Source organism: Microtus oregoni, unplaced genomic scaffold, assembly GCF_018167655.1.
Source record: "Microtus oregoni isolate MIOR12 unplaced genomic scaffold, Mior012 000016F_ref0000370, whole genome shotgun sequence".
NCBI lineage: Eukaryota > Metazoa > Chordata > Mammalia > Rodentia > Cricetidae > Microtus > Microtus oregoni.
The window spans coordinates 13660570-13675172 of NW_024543075.1; the positions used below are offsets into that span (position 1 = coordinate 13660570).

At 42.8% G+C, this 14603-nt stretch overlaps 1 protein-coding gene across 1 annotated transcript; it reads left to right on the forward strand.

Moving 5' to 3' along the window:
• Nucleotides 1-867: 867 nt before the first annotated feature.
• Nucleotides 868-13400, forward strand: CUNH10orf88 (chromosome unknown C10orf88 homolog). The gene is made up of 6 exons (XM_041666469.1): nt 868-1076; nt 1674-1877; nt 2763-2835; nt 5331-5537; nt 6387-6841; nt 12784-13400. The coding sequence occupies exons 1-6, from the start codon at nt 913-915 to the stop codon at nt 13016-13018; spliced, it is 1338 nt and encodes a 445-aa protein (XP_041522403.1). The 5' UTR covers nt 868-912; the 3' UTR covers nt 13019-13400.
• Nucleotides 13401-14603: the final 1203 nt, after the last annotated feature.

Below are 14603 nucleotides of genomic sequence, written 5' to 3' on the forward strand. Positions count from 1 at the left end.
AATACCTAGCTTGCTTTCCTGCGGGTTCTATAAAGTTTCAAGTCCCACTTGTTCCCACAGAAAGCTTGAGTGTAGAATCTATTTCCGCAGACACCGAGGCCCATTGCCATTTCTTGTCAAGGCCAAGAGTGCAGAACATTAAAGTACAGTCTAGGCTTTGTGTCCTCTGGACGTTTCCTAACCTTAAGAATTCTGCCACTTAGGACGTGCACACCATGTTCCAGCTCATTCCTGAGGCCCAGGAGCCTGATCTTTGTGCCACCATCGGTTCAGCTGTTTAATGCCTTCTGTCACCCAATAGTATTCTGCGGTGTTAAACACCGAGCTCCACACTTTCCTCCACAGCCCATTGGGGTGACGTGCGGAGTGGAATAACACCATCAACCTTGGTCTCATTGCACCAAATGCGGCCCGGGTAGCATATACTCCACAGGCTGGCGTAAGGAAGGGCCCTGCGTCCTCTCCCGAGGTCCTCAGATTGAGAGCTGGTTTTAGGGTGTCTTGAACTAACGGGTCTGCACCTATCTGCTCTGGGACTACCGCAGGGTCCCCAACCTGCCCTGTCCGCCCCCAAACCATCGCTGGTCCGCTGGTTGGGTCACCATAGCTAAAGTCAGAATAAACATCTTGGTTTTCGCGTGCGCACGGCACTTGCGATGGGAGCGAGGAAGACACCAGCAAAGTCCACAGTCGCCTCCCGCGAAGATTTCGAACAAACTTCTGGAAGTCAGACGATATGCGCAAGCGCATTTATGGAGCTGGTTTCCCAGAGCTTGAAGAAGCCGAGCGGGAGGGGCGGGGGCCGCGGGAAAGAACCGGAAGTTGTGCTGAACCTTCACCTCCGCTCGGCACTGAAGGAAACGCAAGCTCCGCGAGAGAGGTTCCGACGCTGCCTGGGCTGGAGGAGACAGAATGGAGACCGCGACCGAAGGTCCGGGACTGGACCGCGGCCCGACGCTGACCTCGTCCTGGGATGCGGCGTGCGGGGCGCTGACCCAAAGCCTCCTTCTTACCCGGATTGGGCCAGATGCCCAGGACTTGAACTTCGAGCAGCTGCTGGAGCCGTCAGCTCCGGGGTGCGGCGGGCTGGGGCCGGGTGACAGCCACGCTGCCGTGGAGTGGGGAGGAGGACGGGAGCCGAGCGAGGCCGCAGGACCGACCGGGGTGGGCTGAGGGAGCGGGGCCGGGAGGTGGGCGAGGCTGCGGGCAGGGGCTGCTTGATGGGCCGAGAGGCCTGGAAATGCCGATTAAGGATCCCGATTCAGGATCCCGGAGTCAGCGTGGACTCCGCCACAGGCTCCTGTTAGAATCCTCCTCGCCCCCACTCCGAAACCAGCCAACCTTCTATTCAGGGGCACAGGAGCAGGACAAGTCTAACCATAAAGAACCACGCACAGCAGCCTAGAGAAAGACACATCGTTGTTCTTTCGTTACACACTGTGAGCGCTTTTAATTGACTGCGAATGAATTAGAGATTTGAGTAGAATGGCCACGGTCTAGGGAAGGTGGAAGGGAATGCCCTGACGCCTCAAGCCATCGATCCTTATGAAGCCCCTGTGGGTGCTGGGGAAGGTTCTTGGCCCTCAGGGCAAGAGGAAGTGAGTTCGAAGAGGTGGGTTATGGGTCTACTCAGAAAAGATCTCTGTGTGATGTTTTATCGATTTCCTTCTCAGGCCGGATCTGGTGAGTCTGAAGAGCAGCCTGAGCCCCCGAGATGAAAACCCCTGCTTCCTTTACCTGAAGTATGGGCCTAATGGGGGTGAAGAAATTCTTTCGGTTGGCATTCTGAGTTCAGCAAGAAACATGGAAGTATATGTGGGAGAGGAGTATTGTGGAACCAGTCGGGGCAAGAATGTCTGCACTGTCCTGGATGACAGGTTTGTGACTTGTCCAGGTGAAAGCGTTTATCTGCGTCAGTGTCTTTATTCTTGGCTCTTTAGCTTTTGTAGATCTTCTAGCACTGACACCAGGAGTTAGGGGAGAGAAGTTAAAAACATAGCAATAGATCACTAAGCCTTCAAAATTAAAAAGACAGGGGCAGATGAGTGGGCTTATAAATATGCAAATTTAGGACTAATTAACTGGAAGTGAATTGGTAGGGTAGAGTTTTATTAGACTAAAGCCCTGGTAAGTATTCAGCCAGCTGTGGTGGCGCATGCCTTTAAGGCAGATCTCTGTGAGTTCGAGGCCAGCCTGGTCCACAAAGCGAGTTCTAGGACAGCCAGTGCTACACAGAGAAATCCTATCTTGAAAAAAAAAAGACAAACAAAAGAAAGTATTCTTGTGTCTCTTATTTAATTCAGTGGGGTCTGTTTTACAACAGTTAGGCATTCTGAAACACTGAGTATATTCCCTTCTAGAAAGCTCCTTCTAAATGGTGTATCAATCAACTGAAGACCGCTGCATCAGCATGCTCATTAACCTCCTATAGGATGGGCCATTTCTGAGTTTTTTTCCCCTTGACTCTTTACAAGGTTCTGCCCAAATCTATCCTCAATGTAACCCAAACTCTGTGTCTCCTATTTATGTTGGAAACAATAGTCGTGTTTACGGAACTCTTAAATACGCCATGGGCTCCTTTGTTTGGTTCTCTTATGTGCAGGCACGTGGGAGGCACAGCTCCTCCACGTGTTGCTGCCCAGTCAGGAACCTCAGACTCCCTCTGCCTGCCTGGGAAAAGGGAATCCCAGGACACCTTTGTTCTTAAGTATGTATGAATGCTTACAATCATTGGCTGTTAAAAATGAATTCTTTTATTTTAGTGAACGCGAAAAGATTCTTTTGTACAAAAAATACCTAAAATTGGAACCTCCCACCCATGCTTGTAAAATAAAGGTAAGTCATCACTAAATTTTAAGATTTAAAGTTAATCGGATTGTTTTAGTTCTATACATACTTATTTTCTCTTGGTTTGGCAGTACAGTTAGTCTGACCTGGTCCCTAGGTTTAGTTCAGAAATGCTTCGTTAGCTTGTAAAGGGATATTATTTTCTGAATATAGACATTAAAGTTATCTTTAAAGTGGGGTAGCTTATTAGTTATAGAATATGTTTTATTAATATAGTAGTACTATATTTGAAACCTTGTGAAACTCTGCTAAGAACATTTTAAAAATCTTTTTATAAGACTACATAGTTCCACAAAAGGCTGAAGCAGAACTGACCGTGTATGTAAAGAATGAAGGAAAAGCTCAAAGAAGAGCCAGAAATTTCAAGGAATTTGGTCTGTTGTCTGCAGCCAGAAAAATATTCTTGAGATAAACATTAATGATGCTGTCAGTTCAGGAATAGGTACTGAGTTGGAATACTCGAGTCATGTTATAAAAACGAATTCAACTCTGTTGGCAATGATTGATTTGGCCAATGTCAGCTTTTTTAACTCTCTGGACCTACTTCATGAGAAAAATTAATGGTCCCTAGAAACCAAATTTTTGGAACTGTTTTATCTCCAAAAGTATGTGCTTATTATCCCAGAAGATGGTAAGCCTCAGTTTTCAGACAAGAAAACAACAAATGACCTCTGTTGAAGAGCACAGTTCACAGAGCTGTTTATTCCAGTCAGTCTAAACAGAGTAAACGAATAGCTTATAAAGGCATTTAAATGAAGTGATTTAATTTATCTAGTGAATATGTATTAACTGTTGATAACAGATACTGCACTAGGCATCTAGGAGTATCAGTAGAAAACTGAAGTGCTGCAGGACGATGGTGCGCACGCCTTTAATCACCTTTAATCTCAGCAGAGGCAGGCGGATCTCTGTGAGTTTGGGGCCAACCTGGTCTACAGAGCTAGTTCCAGGACAGCCAGGGCTACACAAAGAAACTCCCTTGAAAAACAAAACAAAATGGAGTGCCAGTCTCCATGTTGCTTATAATTTAGTGGAACAAGATCATCATATTTACTGATTATATATTATTTAGTATGATACACACACACACACACACACACACACACACAGAGAGAGACCCTGTCTAAAAAAACAAACAAAGATATACTGTAGTCACTGATGAAAAAGCCTTTGGGATTATACAACTTAAAGGGGACAGTAGGGACCAGTATGCTGTCACACACCTTTAATACTAACACTCAAGAACATCACAAGTTCGAGGTCAGCCTGGTCTCTGTAGTGAGTTCCAGACCATCCAGTGCTGCCCACTAAGATTCTGTCTGAAGAAAATAAAAAATAAAAATCTTAGATAAAAGAAGGGAGGTACTAACGAGCATTTCCTTAACTGTTGAGGACTGTCACGCATTTGACTCAGAGTTTATAGAGTCTGGGGTTTTATTGATCTGTGTCTTTGTGACAAGAGTCTATGTGTCTCTCAAAGTGAATGTATTTTGTAACTGTTCCATGGAAGCATGTATTAGTATGAAGAGAACTTTCAATTAGGGAATCCCTCTGGCATGTTTGAAAGCTGTGTAAATGTTGCTAATTCAGAATTCTGAGCACTTACTCAGTGATATAGTGGCTATACTGACATACAAGCCTCTATGCAAAGTCATCTTACCATTTGCCCAGGATTGCACAGGTTGTGAAATAGCAGAACTCAGATTTAAAGCCCTTTCCTTTATACCACTTATCAAATGTATTTTGGTTCAGAAACATGTACAGCCTAAACTGTCAGAGTGATGGGAGTATGAGTTAATGACCAGCACTGACCTAGCGTGCTTGTGTGAGACCCTGGTTACCATAACAAAAATGGAAAATCTATGGTGATAAAAACCAGGGGAGCTGGGTTCCAAACTTGACTTACACCCCTGAGTATCCTTCACCCCATTAGAAACTCACCCTGAGCTCCACTTTACATACTACTACTAGCTATTACTTAATTAGCTCTACTATCACAGCCCTTGTTTAGGAATTAGGTAAATGCTATATGGCCATCTGGACAGTTTTATTTTATATTGAATAATATTAAAGCCAACTGGGGAATGCTAGGATCAAGGGATTTTAGGTTTCTTTCTCTTGGTGATACAGAGGACTCAGACTCGGGGCCTTGAGCACGTCAGTCAAGTGCTGTATCAGTGCACTATCCGCCAGCCAGGTGTGGCTTAGTTTTAATTCCTTAAACTAAGTAAAGAAAGCTTTCATATTCTCTGTGGATCTTATGGCTTGGGAAGGATTTATTTAAATAGTTGGTGTTTGCCTCGTCATGCATTCGAATTTATTTTCTAACTTTGACGACTATAAAGACACTTTAAATGCACTTGGAGTTAATTTTTAGACTCTTGAATGCCCTTTCTTGTTTTGGTAATACTAAGAAGTTACCTTAAGTGATGGCTGTTTTTAATACTACTGTTATTTCCTGGAATGTTTTTGTTTCATGATAGTTGCTGTCCTTCGGTGAAAAGCAGTGTGTGCTCATCAGTAGAGTTGTGGTGCACGTGAGACCAAGGTCAGCAAATCCTTCACCAAGCTCTTCTGCTCTAGGATCACGGATAGACCTCGACAGTATCCAAACCATAATGGAGTCAATGGGATCAAAGTTATCTCCTGGAGCTCAGCAGCTGATGAATATGATTAGGTTTCAGCAACAGGCAAGTGGAAATTGATTTTATTAATTTTTAAAATGCTGGTTTGTTGGTTCAGTGGGTCAAAGGCTCACTGTATAAGCCTAATGACCTGAGTTTGATGTTGTGGAATAATCCTTTTGTACGTTGTGAAGATTTGTCACTCGGGTTGATTTAATAAAAAGCCGACTAGCCCGTAGCTAGACAGGAAGTATAGGTGGGGCAGCCAGACACAGAGGAAGCTGGGAAGAAGGAGGGTGGAGTCAGAGAGAAGGTCATCAGTCAGAGGGAGAGTTAGCAAAACCGGCTGGAGAGGTAAATGTCGTGAGCCTTGGGGCAGCACATAGATTAATAGAAGTGGGTTAATTTAAGTTCTTACATTTTTTTCGGGTTTTATTATATTAATAATATTTTTTTATTCCATGAGTTTCACTCAAAGGAAATTATTAGATAAAAGACATACACTCAAGCATAGACACATATACATAAAAATAAACAAATCTAAAAAAAAATGATCAACTATTATGGCTAGTCTTATATGTTACTGCCATAAGGAAGCCTTTAGTAGTGAAAACATTATAGCTTGTAATTATATTTTGCTATCATAGTAGTGTATATTTTAATATGTTCCTTATGAAAAGTTACAGTGAAATGATTGACAGAAGTTTAGGTTTATGTCCCAGCACTGCCACTTACTGTCTGGCTTCTGTGGGCAGGAACCTTTCACCTTGGTTTTCTTTCTAACATTGAACAGTAACAGCGTTCTTCATGGGGATGCATTGAGGATCAATGACAGAGTGCAGAGTGCCCGACTTCTAGCTACCACTCTAAAGCTCAGCGTTCATTCTTTAATATTTGCTTATTTTCCTTGCTCAGAATTGTCTTCCCATTGGAGATCAGCTTCAGTCAATGCTGGGGACCACAGGCCACAAGCATCTGATTGCACTGCAGTCCTCACCTTCTTCGGGAGTCTTAGATAAAGCGTCCTCCACACCTTTTCCTTTTAGAACTGGATTGACACCTTCAGCCATCACGGAAAATTTAAAGGCTCTTATTGATAAAAGCACACAGCCACCTGGAAAAGGAAATACCACAAACCATGATGAGTGCCACCTTGTGCCACAAAACCATTCCCTTCTTGAAAGTGATCTTAAAACTGCAGTGTCTTCTTTCTTACCGAAGAAGGCAAGTGGCAACTCAAATGTGGCCAGCTCTGAGTTGCTGCCTTTTCTCCAGAATTTATGCAGTCAGGTCAACCATCTCCGCGTGGGACATAATGCCAAGTGGCAGGAGAACAGCTGCAAGCCCCGAGAGAGCACTGCTGGGGTTTCGTAAGTATTTTATTTAAAGCAAATACTGTTGAGACTTGGTAAGCGGGAGAGTCAGATGGAGGGAAACAGATTTGCCTTGGGTGCGCTACCTGGCGAGGCGTTTCCAGCTTTTCCAGTTCATCCTTGACGCACTCACTAGGAGAAGAGTAGGATGGACTGCACCAAAGGGAGAGCCTAGAACTGGTGTTGCACGGTCTCAGGCGTTTGTGGGAGATTATAGCCATCAACCAGGGGGTGCGTTAGAAGGCTGTGGGCATGAATCTGGAGGAACTGTGAGAATTTACAAGTTTTGGCGAGGTATGCTACGCATGCCATTGTAACAAATTACCTTTGTAGCTTGCATTTGTTCCAGGCTACATTTATAGTCAAAGCCATAGTAGGATGGGAACTATTTGTAGTGTAGAAGCTCTTCTCCTCTGGCCTCAGCCCGTGCTCTGTGCAGCATCTGTTTGCTTAGGATGCCAAGTAGCATGTTCCTAATCCTCTTTATAGATACTGTTGGTCAAAATAGTGTTCTAGTCTGAAATACAGAACTCTGGTCATAGTTCAGATGAACCATTTTCCTCTACTATTTAATCTTAATTTAAAGTTTACATCTGAAAATGGTGCTTAGATTAGTTTGGAAGAAAATAATCCCCAACCACCAACATGATTACATTAGCACTTAGTATAAGTTCTACTGACAATAGCAGAATAGTTTTATTCATGTTTGTGAAGGAGTCACAGAAATAGATTGTATCAAGTCATAAAAAAGCCTTGTCAAATTTAAGAGGACTGAAATCAGAGAGAGTATTTTCTCATCCCATTCAGAAAGATAAATCATTTAACAGTAATGGAAAGACAATAGGAAAATGTCCAAAGACTTGATGATTAAACAACGCAGTTTATCTGATTGAAGAAGTCTGGGGTTTGGAGAATTGGCTCAGTTGGTGAAGTGCGTGCTGTGCAAGCATGAGGGCCTGAGTTTCAAGCCTTGTGTTTTAAACACAGAAGCCTGAGTGTATGGTGTCCACCTGTAATCCTGTTATCCTGTGCTGGGGAGACCCAGACAGGAGGACCCCTGAGGATTGCTGACTAGCTAGTCTCACTAAATCAGTGAGCTTTAGGTTCCCTGAGAGACTGTCTCAGCAAATAGAGTGACAGCCTCCTGCCCTATAAGCTCATGTATACATACACATATGCATCCACATGAACACGTGTACAACATACACATCACACACAAAAGAAGTCTCAACAAATATTTTTAAAATATATAAAGCCAAGTAAAAATGCAGAGACAAGTTTATGGGCTGTATCTAAAAAGTGAAGGCAAGGGTTTGTAGCATCATCTGTTGCCTTAGTAAAGATGGCTGTGAGGACAGTGGCACAAAGGTACTACCCAAAAACTGACCTAAGGGCTGGAGAGATGGCTCAGCAGTTAAGAACGTTTGTTGGTTTGATTCTCAGCACCCGCATGGCTTACAACCACCTGTAACTCTAGCCCCCGTAGTTCCCGTGCCCTCTCCTGACCTCTGCGGCCACTAGGCACACACGGCACATAGATATACATACAAGCAAAACACTCATACACATAATTAAAAAATTTAAGCAATGAAATAGATGGTTTGAATAGTTTTAAGCCATTAAAGACTGAATTCAAAGTCTAGTGGTAGCACAAACCTGCAGTGCTAGTGTTCAGAAAGCCAAAAGAGGATGTTCGTAAACACAGGGAAACAATGGAGAAAATAACGAAATAAAAAGGTGATTCTTTGAACGTCGTGAAAGTTGATGAACTTCTAACAAGACTAGAGAATAAGGGAGAGGATACAAGCTGCCTGTGTGAGATATAGTGGAAAATTTCACTAAGAGCCTTGGTAGTCAGGGCATGTGGAAGTAACTTCATGCTCACAATTTTAATAACTTTTTAAAAAGCCATAACCTACAGAACACACCACAAAATAGATAATGGAATGACCCTATAACTGCTAACACTATAGAATTTGTAATGGGAGGAGTGTGTTAAAGTTTGGATGTGGATGTGTCATTATCCCATCCCCTCCCCTATATTGAAGGCTTGATTTCTGCTTTATGGATTCCGTCATTGAGTCATGATTGGATCATGAGGGCACTGATGGAGTTGTACTTCGTTAGTGTTTGAAGATAATAAGAATGGAGCTTTGTTGGAGGAAGTAGGTCACTGGGGCATGACTTTGGAGAGTGTCTGATCCCAGGCCCCTCCCTAGTTCTCGTCTGTTTTCTGGCTGCCATGAGGTGAGCCCTTTGCTCTGGCACACACTCATCTCCCATAGTTTCTATCCACCCTGGGCCCACAGCAATGGGAAAGCAGGCTGTAAAACTCTGAAACCAGGAAGCAAGCGACCTGAAAATCTGAAAATATTCTCAGATACCATCACAGAGATGGAAAGCCAGCACAGAATGTTCATGGGGAAAAAATATACTGGCCTAGGTAATTCTACCCGAGAATTCTGCCAAACATGTAGAGAACACCATTTTTTTCATAATCCAGAAAATCAAGGGAATAAAAAGACTTCTTATTTTCTGAAGCTACTGTTACCCTGGAACCCCAACTAGATGCTAAATAACTTGAAGTACATAAAATATATGTAAATACATATTTAAAAATCTATAATTGTACATAGCTGACATAATAGGATCTGTGAACTGAAAATTATAAACTATTGATAGAAGAAATTTTGAGAAGGCTTAAGTCCAAAATAATGTAGAGACATGCCATGTCGATAGGTTTACTCAGCGTAGTAAAGCAACAGTACTCCCCTAATTGATTCATGTGCTTGATGTTTAAAAAGAATAAGGCAAGAGAAATCATTTCATATTTCGGGATGTGGTAGAGCTGTAGCATCAGGCACTAGCAGGCAGCGGGACACTCAGGTGGATGGGACAGAAGCACAAAGGTGGCTTGGCAGCATTGCAGTTCAGTTGAGGAAGAGCAGTCTTAAAGGTGGTGCTAAGCCATTGTGATATCAACAGGTAAAAATAAACCTCACACCTATGAAAATAATAGGCCATACAGCAAAGAGTAAACCGAAACTTTCTAATATATGGAGGAACTCCTGATTCTGAGGGAAAAATGCTTAGATACGCCATAAAAACATGATCAACAAACCAAAAATGATGTGTAGGCTCCGGCAAGATGTCAGACTTATGCCTGTGGAAGACCCTTGTAAGATGATTTAAATATAAACAGGAAGAAAATATTTCTGAATCACAAATTCAACAAGTGACTTGTTCCTAACATACAAAGAAATCACATAATTCAGTGTTTAAAACTTAAAAATGCTCTCAAGCACATGGAGAACTAGATCTCCCACAGCTCACTGCTGGGATCATAAAATGGTACAGTCACCCAAACATTTGCCAATTGGATTACTACATGCACATTATCACATGACCTGATAGACATATTCCTCGGCTTTTAGCCCAGAGAAATGAAATTTTATGACAATATAAAAATCAGTATACAATTGTTCTTGGATACTTTATTTGTTCTGCTTTGTTTTGTTTTGAGACAGGGTTTCTCTGTGTAACAGCCCTGGCTGTCCTGGAACTCACTCTGTAACCCTGGCTGGCCTTCAACTCACAGAAATCAGCTTTTCTCTGCCTCCTGAGTGCTGAGATTAAAGATGTGCACCTCTACTGCCCAGGGGAAACTTCATTTGTAATAGTTCTAAAATGGGAACACCGGGATATTTTGTAACAGGCAATTTAAGAACTGGTATTTCCATAAGCGTGGAGTGGTAATCAGCAGTTAGGCAAACAACAACCTGGATGGCTTTTGGGTGAATTATGATGAGGAACAACAGACCCATGCGGCCACGGCAGACGGTAGAGACATAATAGTAGGAGTTGGGAAAGGGATGACAGGATGAGTATCTTTGTAGTCACAGGTTCTGCGTCTTGACTGGTGGTGTTGGGATGAACACTGTGCACAGATAAAATGGCACAGAGCTCTACATACATTGTGTATAAATATTAGTGTGCTGGTTTTGATTCTACTTCATAGTTAGGAAATAATAAAACCATATGTTAATGTAAGTATGAATAAGAAGGAAATTCTTTTAAGACTTTAGTGAAAATTATATTTTAATTTGTGAAAAGCTATATTAGCTTTTGATGACTACAATCTTCTATGTGTTACCTGATAACTTGTAACTAGTCAGAACACTGAAGGCAAAGCAAGTTAGTGTCTGAAATGCATATTCATATACTAAATCCGCTGTATTAGGGCATTTTAGGAGGAGAATTTACTGCTGCCAATTCTGTGAATAATTAGAGCACAGGTTTTACTTCTCATGTACATTTGGAAAGTGCCGCTGTGTGTTCACACGAGCATAAGGATGAAAGAGTAAGATAACATCATTCTATTAGTACAAACATACTTTAGACTTTATTGAGTTCCCGGAGGAGAGAGAGCACAAGGTTTATAGGCCCCTCTGTGAGGTTCCCTGTTCTGGTGTTCACTGACTATAACAGCCCTTTCCTGAAGGCTTATAGTTTTTTTTTTTTTTTCAGATAGATTCTTATGTAGCCCAGTGTCTTAGTTACTTTTATTGCCATGACAAACACCATGTCCAAGTTCAACTTATAAAAGAAAACACTTAATTTGGAAGCTTATGGTTCCAGAGGGTTAGAGGCTATGGCCATCATGGGGAGCATGGCAGCAGGCAGGCATATCAGTGAAGCAGAAGCTGAGAGCTTACATCTGATTGAGAGCAAGCTAACTGAGAATGGCGTGGGCTTTTGAAACCTCAAAACCCACCCCCCCCCCAGTGGCACATCTCCAACAAAGTCACACCTTCTAATCCTTCCCAAACAGTTCCACTAACTATGGACCAAACATTCAAGTATATGAACCTGCAGGGGTCATTCTCATTCAAACCACCACACCTCAGCAAGTCTCTGATTGACCACAGTTTGACCATGAACTTTGATTCTCATGGTTCATTTCCCAAGTACTGAAATTACAGGTGTGTGCCACACGTTGTGTTGGTGTGTGCTTGAAGCATGTTCAGCATGTGGAAGCCAGAGGGCAGCATCAGGTGTTCTCAAAGCCATCCTCATTGTCTTTTGAGATAGGGTCTCTCACTGCAAACTAGACTGGCTAGTGAGTCGCTAAGATCCTTTTGTCTTTATTATGTACCTGGTTCTGGGATTTTAAGTTCACACTACCATGGCTGCCATGTGTATGTGAATTTATGTAGTACGTATTCATATATGAGGGTGTACATGCAAGTGTGTGTAAAATATGGGTGGAAGGGAGTGGTCAGTTTGGGGTGTCTTTCTCAATCATGTCCTACCTTGGGTTTTGAGGCAGATTTCTTGTGGTATCTGGAGCTCCCTGATTTGGCAAGGTTAGCTGGCCAGTGAGACATCATCTCTGCCTCCCCAGCATGAGGATTATAGGCACAGGCCATAGCACCAGGTTTCTTATGGAGTATGCTGAGGGTGTGAACTCAGGTCTTCACCCTTGAATCTCTTTCCAAACTGAGCCATTCCCTCAGCCCCAGCTTTCAATATTTTAATTTTAATTGTAATATTTAATTTGTATTGTAGAATCAAGGGTCTTCATGCTTGCAGGGCAGTTCTTGTAGACTGAGCTGTCTCCCTTAGCACCACACCTGATCTTAGGCAGTGCTAGGGATTAACCCAAGGCTTCTTACATGCTAGAAAGACCTCCAGCAGCACAGCCACAGCCTTGGCTTGGTCTTTGATTATCTTTGCTTTATATCGTTCTCAGGTGTCTAACTAGACAAAGCAGTTAGTAGGAGAGTGCTGTGCATTTGGCACAGCAGCCACTGTTGTGGGTTTTAGAGCTGGAATGTGCCATGGGGAGGGTAGCTGTAGAGACCACCATTGGCTAGCTCAGTTTGTTGCTTTTGTCATCATAAAGAGAAAATTGATAGACTTTACATTTTTATTTTTAGGATGGAAGAGCAGCCTGTTTGCTCCTACTTGGAAAAGGTTCTTTCTAAAAACATGGAGCTCATGGAAAAGAAGCTTATGGACCACATTGATGAGAGGATCTGTCAGCTCCAGGAGCACATAGATGCAAAAATGGCTTTGTTAGTGGACTTGCTGCGAAACCCCAACTCCCCACCCCCAGGGATACCTCTAAGACACTATGACTCCAGAGAAAGACTTTCCAATGGAGAGAGATAAGCTATCGACATACCCAATTATTGCAGATATTTATTACATATTTATTACAAAGCCCAAATCCAAAAAGGTTATAAAAATCAAGTCTTTAATGTCCTTTGAAGGATTGTTGTCTTACATGGTGACCTCAGTGCTCTTTTTAGTGCACTTGTTACTGTAGACCCGGGTCTGCACCATCAGCTACCCTGATGCAGTCGTAAGTTATTTTGCTCGCTATATTTTTCACTCTTACAGAAATGTATACTTGTATTGCTCGAGTTTTTAGGATATGTAAAGACTTCTAATGCAATTCATTGGTTTGTATTGTATATAACATATGTTTGAAGTGGATTTTTTTATTTATACAGATACCTGTGAAATATAGTCTCAGGAGTATGAAAAGTAATGCTATGATTTTTTTTTTTCCTAATTTTCGGAAAGTTGGATACCTGGGCTCTTTCCTTCGGATTACCAGTTTACACTGATGCTGTGTATCTGAGATGACTGTGTGCGGTGGTGGGGCAGTCTGGGGTAGTTTACACTGATGCTGTGTATCTGAGATGACTGTGTGCCGTGTTGGGGCAGTCTGGGGTAGTTTACACTGATGCTGTGTATCTGAGATGACTGTGTGCCGTGTTGGGGCAGTCTGGGGTAGTTTACACTGATGCTGTGTATCTGAGATGACTGTGTGCCGTGTTGGGGCAGTCTGGGGTAGTTTACACTGATGCTGTGTATCTGAGATGACTGTGTGCCGTGTTGGGGCAGTCTGGGGTAGTTTACACTGATGCTGTGTATCTGAGATGACTGTGTGCCGTGTTGGGGCAGTCTGGGGTAGTTTACACTGATGCTGTGTATCTGAGATGACTGTGTGCCGTGTTGGGGCAGTCTGGGGTAGTTTACACTGATGCTGTGTATCTGAGATGACTGTGTGCGGTGTTGGGGCAGTCTGGGGTAGTTTACACTGATGCTGTGTATCTGAGATGACTGTGTGCCGTGTTGGGGCAGTCTGGGGTAGTTTACACTGATGCTGTGTATCTGAGATGACTGTGTGCCGTGTTGGGGCAGTCTGGGGTAGTTTACACTGATGCTGTGTATCTGAGATGACTGTGTGCCGTGTTGGGGCAGTCTGGGGTAGTTTACGAGCGAGGGGCAGTGCTCTGGTTCATTGCAGTGCAGCTGTAGATTGCTTGTTTTCAATCCTATTTCGGATGTGGTGCTGCAGGTAAAATGGAAGGAAATTCTTTGCTGGAACTGACAGGTTCTTCTCCCAGACCCCTTTTCTAGCATGTATGATGTGTGACATTCTGAGAATCTAAAATGAGGATTAAGATGTATGAATCTAGGAGTTTTCAATCACCAGGCTGAATTTTCAGAACTTAACTGTTACATCCATGGTGGTAATGCAGCTGCACCCAAACGCATCTGCTCTTAAGACCACCTGAAAGTAAATAGAACCCTGTTTGCTAATTTGCTTATGTTGGGGTTTTTTACTTCTTTTCTTCCTTCCTTTTTTTTTTCTTCAAGAAAAGAATATTGAATACTTATCCATTGTTTTGGCAAACTGTTCTTTTAAATGCCTGTTGTTTCTCGATCATACGGCAGAGGTGAC

Bases quoted from the DNA above. Each gene is read 5' to 3' on its own strand.
- CUNH10orf88 (XM_041666469.1), top strand. From the start codon at position 913: ATGGAGACCGCGACCGAAGGTCCGGGACTGGACCGCGGCCCGACGCTG. The intron at 2,836-5,330 runs GTAAGTCATCAC...GTTTCATGATAG, and splicing joins CCCATGCTTGTAAAATAAAG to TTGCTGTCCTTCGGTGAAAA. The intron at 5,538-6,386 runs GCAAGTGGAAAT...TTCCTTGCTCAG, and splicing joins TGATTAGGTTTCAGCAACAG to AATTGTCTTCCCATTGGAGA.